Source organism: Dipodomys ordii, unplaced genomic scaffold, assembly GCF_000151885.1.
Source record: "Dipodomys ordii isolate 6190 unplaced genomic scaffold, Dord_2.0 Scaffold84, whole genome shotgun sequence".
In the NCBI taxonomy this organism is placed as follows: Eukaryota; Metazoa; Chordata; class Mammalia; order Rodentia; family Heteromyidae; genus Dipodomys; species Dipodomys ordii.
Window position 1 is genome coordinate 6,053,402 of NW_012267300.1, and position 7,040 is coordinate 6,060,441.

The window sequence follows — 7,040 nt, forward strand, 5'->3', positions numbered from 1 at the left end:
AAATGTACTCATTATCTTGCCCATGTAACCCCTCTGTACAGTATTTTCACAATAAAAAAAAAAAAAGGCTAGCACTCTACCACTTGAGCCACAGAGCCACTTCTGGTTTCCTGGTGGTTAGGTGGAGATAAGAGTGTGACAGACTTTCCTGCCCAGGCTGATTTTGAACCAAGATACTCAGATCTCAGCTTCCTGAGTAGCTAGGATTACAGGTGTGAGTCACTGGTGCCAAGCCCCAACCCCCTGGGTCCCCTTTTCTTTTGGTCAGTCTTAGGGCTTGAATTCAGGGCCTGTGCACTGTCCCGGAGCTTATTTTGCTCAAGGCTAACACTCTACCACTTGATCCACAGCACCACTTCTGGCTTTTTCTGTGTATGTGGTACTGAGGAATCAGTTAGGGCTTCATGCATACTAGGCAAGCATTCTATCACTAAGCCACATTCCCAGCCTTTGTTTTGTTTTTTTGAGATAGAACTTTGCTACGTAGACCAGATTGTTCTCCCACTTAAAGTTCAACCACCTAAATATTGGGATTACAGGTGCAAGCCACTGTATTCAATCCAGTAAGATCCTTTATTTTTGGTGGTTGTGGGGCTTGAACTCTGGGCCTGGGAGCTATCCTTGAGCTCTTTAGCTCAAGGCAAGTGCTCTACCACTTGAATCAAAGCACCACTTTTTTTTTTCTGTATATGTCGTATTGAAGAATCGAACCCAGGGCTTCATGTATGCTAGACAAGCACTTTACTACTGAGAAACATTCCCAGCCTGGTTTTTGTGTGTGGTGTTTTTTTTGTTGTTGTTGTTTTGTTTTTGGGTCCGGTCATGGGACCTGACTCTGGGCCTGGGCGCTGTCCCTCAGCTCTTCAGCTCAAGGCTAGTGCTCTACCACTTGAGCCACAGCACCACTTCTGGCTTTTTTCTTTTTGCTTATGTGGTGCTGAGGAATCGAACCCAGGGCCTCATGCATGCAAGGCAAGCACTCTACCACTGAGCTACCTTCCCTGCCCTTTTGTTGTTGTTTTTTTTTTTTGAGACAAGGTCTCACTCTATAACCCAGGCTGGCTCAAACTCACAATGTAGTCCACTATGGCATCAAACTCAAGATATTCCTGCTTCATTCTCCAAAGTGCTAGGGCTCCAGATAAAACAGGCATGTACCATCACACCCAATGTCGCTACACTATTCTTCTATATAAAACTTAAAAATAGTTAATTAAGCAGGCCAGAAATGTAGCTTAGTGGTAGAATGCTTGCCTAGCATGCATGAAGCCCTGGGTTCAATTCCTCAGTCCTATATAAACAGAAAAAGCCAGAAGTGGTGCTGTGGCTCAAGTGGTAGAGTGTTAGCCTTGAGTATAGAGAGGCTCAAGGACGTGCCCAGGCCTTAATTTCAACCTCCAGGACCAGAAAAAAAAAATCATTTAATGCCAGCCTGGAAAATATAGAGAGGCCCTGACACAAAACAAATCAAAGTAATAACAACGTATTATTTCTTGCTTGTTGTCTCTCTCCTCCTATGTTCCAGGTTGGGTTAAGAAAAAAATCAATAATGTTGACCCAACATAACTTCTCAAAAGCATTTTTTTTTGGGGGTCCGTGGGGCCTGAACTCTTGGCCTGGGTGCTGTCCCTCAGCTCTTCAGCTCAAGGCTAGCACTCTACCACTTGAGCCACAGCGCCACTTCTGGCATTTTTTTTTCTGCTTATGTGGTGCTGAGGAATCGAACCCAGGGCCTTAAGCATGCAAGGCGAGTGCTCTACCACTGAGCCAACTTCCCAGCCCTCAAAAGCATACTTTTATAAAAATCAGGGACATGCAACTGGTCAGGGCCTAAATGATCATTGCTCCAGAGCCATTAACCAAGGGAAGAAAAAAATAACCATATATGATTTTAAAATTTTTTCTGCAACTGTGTATAAAGCCTCTACAATGTCAGTAATTTCATATAATTCGCTTAATTATTTTTGTAAAAAGAGTAGTAGGGTTAAGTAACAAATAAAACAGGAAGCCTGTACTCAGGAGGTTGAGATCTGAGGATCTCCGTTCGAAACCAGCCTGGGCAGCAAAGTCTATGAGACTCTTATCTCCAATTAACCACCCCAAAAGGAGAAGTGGAGCTCTGGCTCCAAGTGGTAGAACGTAGCCTGGAGCAGAAAAGCCCACGACCAAAAAAAACCCCCCAAAACAAAAAGGCTATGAAAACAGTCAGCTTGTTCGTTGGCTTCGGAAGAATCTACTAAGTGTGTTTTGTTTAATACCTATTGGTGCTCTGCTATGGATTTTTGTGTCATGAATGCAAATAAAAAGTCAGGCAAATTTGCCTTGAGTCATTTTCAGTCCTACTGATTCTTTTAACGAGAAACTTAGACCATTTGTCTATGACCTACATTATTGTTTGTGCTTTTTCTTTTGCAAGCTGGAAGATTAGTAGCGACAAAAAAGGAACTCCTAAATATCAGAATGGTTCAAAGTGGTTGCCATGCTCAGTGCGATGCTAACAGAAAGCAGTTCCTCCAGAAGGAACTTTATTCTCTCATTCGAGGGAAAGGGAAACTTTCCGCATGGCTTTTCCACGGTACTCAAGTTCAGGGTCATCAATCCGTTCATTTTTTTTTTTTTTCTGAATGGAAAAACACGAGGCTGACTTTTGCCCATTTTGGAAGCCTCACCACGAGCCTCTTATTTCCATGTCCCCTAAGTGCAATGTATTCCTTAGATGGAATGGCGAAGATTCGAAAGATAGGGCACCGCGGCGGTTTTGGTTAAAGAAGCCGGCGGCCTTTAGCAGGCCTGGGCCCTGCGAAGGTAGCTCGCCAACACCGAGTCAGGCCTGGCCCAGGGAGGAACTTCTTCCCTTCTTACCTCCCCTTTCCTCTCAGAGGGCACCCGGGGGATCACCACAAAAGTCCTTCAATTCCAACTACAGCCGCCGCTTCCATGTTTCCTGAAAACCCTGCACAGGGCCAGCCGGGCTGCCCACGCACTTCCGGCCTGGGACGGGGCCCCAAACACCCAGGCGCCCCAGCGCCCGCTCCGGAGACAGCCGAACACCTCCGAGTAGCGTGAAGCCGGAGGCGACCCTGCCGAGTACACTCGAGTCCCAGACTCGACAGGGACGAAGATGGCCGAGCCCGGAAGCACGGGGAGGGCGGGGGAGGCGCAGGGCAGACGCACCGACACCGATTGGTGCCGACGTGGAGGCGGGGACGCCCGAACGGCCTCGGAGGAACCCGGGAGGCTCTGAGTGGTAATCGAGGGGTAGACTATGGCAGTGGGCGGGGTCAGCGCTGCACATTCGCGGGGCGTTGACGGAAGTTCCCGAAGATGCCCGAAGCCGTCGGGACGGACCCGAGTACCTCACGCAAGATGGCGGAGCTGGAGGAGGTGACTCTGGACGGGAAGCCTCTTCAGGCGCTGCGGGTGACCGACCTGAAGGCCGCCCTGGAGCAGCGAGGCCTAGCCAAGAGCGGGCAGAAGAGTGCCCTGGTCAAGCGGCTCAAAGGGGTGAGGAGTCGGCGTCGCTGGGGTGTCGGAGGGGAGCGGACCCGGTAGAGACGAGTCTCCGCCGCGGCGCAGGCGCAGTGTCCGGGCTTGGCGCGAGCCCTCTCAGGCCGCCAGCGCGAGCCTGCGGTCCCGCGCGCTCGGTAGTTGGTGCGGCTCGCGCAGGAACTGAGATCGCACCCGTTCCCGCCCTAACGGCAGCAGCGCGAGCCTAAAATGGGAGGGTGCGCGCTACTCTCCCGGAGTGTCTTAAGCTCCTTCCTCCTTCCCCCACCCCCTCCTTGTTTGTGTCTGTGGTTTCGGCGCATGCGCTGCAGAAGGAGTTAAATCCCACTACAACCCCTGGCGTTGCTGGCCTGAGGGGGACGAGTTAGTTAGGCTAGGTTGGAGTTGGGGTACGGTTGGGCTGAGGAGTGGGACGCGGTTGGTATCTGTACCTGCGGGAATATAGTTGGGGTGGGGTAAAAATGTCTGTTAGATTAGGAGGTGAGATGAAGAGAAGTCTTGATTGAAGGACTTGGGGGAGAGGTGTGTAATTTGTAGGGAATTTGGTTTGGGGAAAAGATTGGTGGGAAGGATGAGGCAGGGTGCTGGTTTATGTTGGCGATTTTGAATCGGTTCGAGTTTGATGAGGTGGACTTGTCATAAGGAGTGTTTAGGTTTGGTGTGAATGGAGGGAAGATGAAAATGTCTTGGTTTTCATTAGGATTCGTTAGGATATGTGGCAGAGAGTATTGTTTAGGGCAAAACTGGGTCTAGAGTTGAGCTGGCAGACCGTTGCTTGTAGATAAACTGACAGTTTTGTGTGGGCGTGTACGGATTGGGCCAGTCCACAGTTTACAGGGTCGTTGGTCATTTTTCTTTGAAATTTTTATAACTTCGATAAATCAAGGTGTCACTCTGCTAAAAACGACATATAAGCTCACTCTAGTAGTGTAGTCCTGGGTAACTAAACAAGTAATTCAGTCAGACCCAAAGTTTCATGTATTTAGGGCTCGTTGGAGTTCTTGAAGTGATTATGCCTCCTGTACAGATTTAGAAAGGGCTCCAGTCAAAATGCAAAAGATAATAGGGGTTGAAGTACAGATTCTGTCACTGTCTTGGATTTTATGAAATAGTCAGGTCACTGGTTCTCTGTGTGGCTGTGTTTTACATTTGTACATTTAGGAGCAGTAACCATGGTTACCGTTAAGGTTATTGTGAAGATGAATGAGAACAGTATTAGTTAAGGGATTTGGGGACTCTGTAAAATGGTTTAAGTGTGTATTTAAAGTCATCCAATTTAATGAAGAGGTGGTAGGAGGGGTGGAGATTTTTTTTTTTCTTCCTGGTTTCTGACTTTTGCCCTTTTCTATACCAGGCTCTAATGCTAGAAAATTTACAGAAACATTCGACACCCCATGCTGCATTCCAGCCAAATTCCCAGGTAAGAAAGAAGGTTTCTTAGACTTAGTGGGCTGTTTAGAGATACAAATACCTGGAATGACTTGGTGTTAACAAAGTTGATGCTTAATTCCTTGTCCACATTTTTCTAAGTGTCTTTGGTTGGCAGTATTCTCATACTAGGATAGTTGAAGTCTTATCAAGCATAGTTTTACACAAAGGCTTGTTATTAGTGAAGTAAGTGTGTGTGTGTGTGTTGGTCCTGGACTTGAACTCAGGGCCTGGGGACTATCCCTGAGCTCAAGGCTAGTGCACTACTTCTTAAGCTACAGCTCCACTTACAGCTTTTTGGTGGTTAACTGTAGATAAAGAGTCTCATCAAGTTTCCTGCTCAAACTGGCTTCGAGCTTTGATCCTTAGATTTCAGCCTCCTGTAGCTAGTATTACAGGCCTGAGCTACCAGCACCCAGCCTGTTAGTGAATTTCTGACTCTTGAAGCTGAGTATAACAAAAGATGTGGCTCTGATTAAGTATAGTATAGGAATCTGATGTCATTTACTTGCTATTGATTTGGGAAAAGTAGTTGGTATCTTTCAACATAGATAAGAGTAGGCTATGAATAGGGCAGTGTAGAAAAATACGTTTGGCCAAGTGCAGTTGGCTCACACCTGTAATTCTAACTATTCAGGAAGTTGAAATTTGAAGGTAAAAGGTTCAAAGCCAGCTTGAGCAGGAAAGTTCATGAGACTTATCTACAGTTAACCATCAAAAAGCCCAAAGTAGAACTGAGGCTCAAATGATAGAGCACATGCCTTGAGTGAAATAGCCCTGAGTTCAAAGCCCCAGTGTACTGGGAGTAGGGGGAAAGAAAAACTCTCACTGGCATAGATTTTCTATGATATTCAATCATTTATAAATCACCCACTACTTCTGGAATTGATTGCTTACCCATATGCAGTAATTCTTAATAATTCTTAGGACAAGAAATTTAACATTTTCCAGTTTTTTGCAGGTTAATTGGAGATAGTCTCCTAGATTTGTCAGCATGTGTTGGCTTCAGACTGCAATTATCAGATCTCAGCTTCCTAAGTAGTTAGGGTTACTGGTGTGAGCCACCTGGCACAGCCCAAAATTCATAGTTTTATAACTGCTGTACTGAGCTTTCGTGGAGCTGCTTTAAAGAGTTTCCTAGGAAAGGTACTTTATTCTAAAGACAGCCAAATTCATACTCCATGCTTATGTTTGATTAGATATAATTTTATGTGCCTTCTATAATTGGTTTCTGCATAAGACTTATTTTGAATAATTTTTTCTATAGTTAATAATAAACATTCGTAGACTTCATATGGTAAGGTTCCTTTCAGCCTTCAAAAATCCCTTCATTATAATGTGCCAAACATAAAGGAAAAAATCTCAGTCTTTGTTAGCACAGTGGTATACAGCTGAAGTCCCAGGATACTGTGGAAAACAAGAAAGCTTTCCTAGTGCCTTGTTACCACCTCATTAAGCGACAGGTATCCTAATCTAGCCATTACCCAGAGGCTAAGTAACAAGCAACCTGGGCACCAGTGGCTCATGCCTGTAATCCTAGCTACTCAGGAGGATCTGAGGATCAAAGCCAGCCCAGGTAAGAGACTCTTTTTTTGGGGGGGGGGGTCTGGTCGTGGCCTGAACTCTGGGCCTGGGCGCTGTCCCTCAGCTCTTCAGCTCAAGGCTAGCACTCTACCACTTGACCACAGCGCCACTTCCAGCTTTTTTCTTTTTGCTTATGTGGTGCTGAGGAATCAAAACCAAGGCCTCATGCATGCAAGGCAAGCGCTCTACCACTGAGCCACCTTCCCAGCCCCAAGAGACTCTTATCTACAGTAAACTACTTAGAAAAAGCCAGAAGTGATGCTGTGGCTCAAATGGTAGAATGCTAGCCTTGAGCACAAAGGGGTTCAGGGACAAGCACGCAGGCCCTGAATTCAAGCCACAGGACAGCCCCTCCCCCAACTCATCTCCTCACCCCACCCCACCCCCCCAAAAAAAGCTTGAAATAGTCGTTACAATTGTATTCCTTTTGATTACTGATTTTGGTCTTTGAAGATCTACACTTTTTGGGGGGGCGGGGAAGATCCGGTCGTGGGGCCTGAACTCTGGGCCTGGGCACTGTT

General features: G+C 46.6%; 2 protein-coding genes across 3 annotated transcripts in view; one reads left to right on the forward strand and one right to left on the reverse strand.

Annotated features, from left to right (window-relative positions):
• LOC105992484 (chromosome unknown open reading frame, human C14orf119) overlaps positions 1–2,990 on the reverse strand; it is a 4,873-nt gene extending 1,883 nt beyond the window's left edge. The window contains exon 1 of the mRNA XM_013025353.1: positions 2,863–2,990. The gene's annotated coding sequence lies outside the window, so the exon portion shown is untranslated. The remainder of the gene's footprint in view (positions 1–2,862) is intronic.
• A 137-nt stretch (positions 2,991–3,127) lies between these two features.
• Acin1 (apoptotic chromatin condensation inducer 1) overlaps positions 3,128–7,040 on the forward strand; it is a 50,329-nt gene continuing 46,416 nt past the window's right edge. For both annotated transcript variants that reach the window (XM_013025396.1, XM_013025398.1), the window contains exons 1-2: positions 3,128–3,504; positions 4,862–4,927. In XM_013025396.1, coding sequence (XP_012880850.1) covers positions 3,325–3,504; positions 4,862–4,927 — 246 coding nt within the window. In that variant the 5' untranslated portion in view covers positions 3,128–3,324. The remainder of the gene's footprint in view (positions 3,505–4,861; positions 4,928–7,040) is intronic.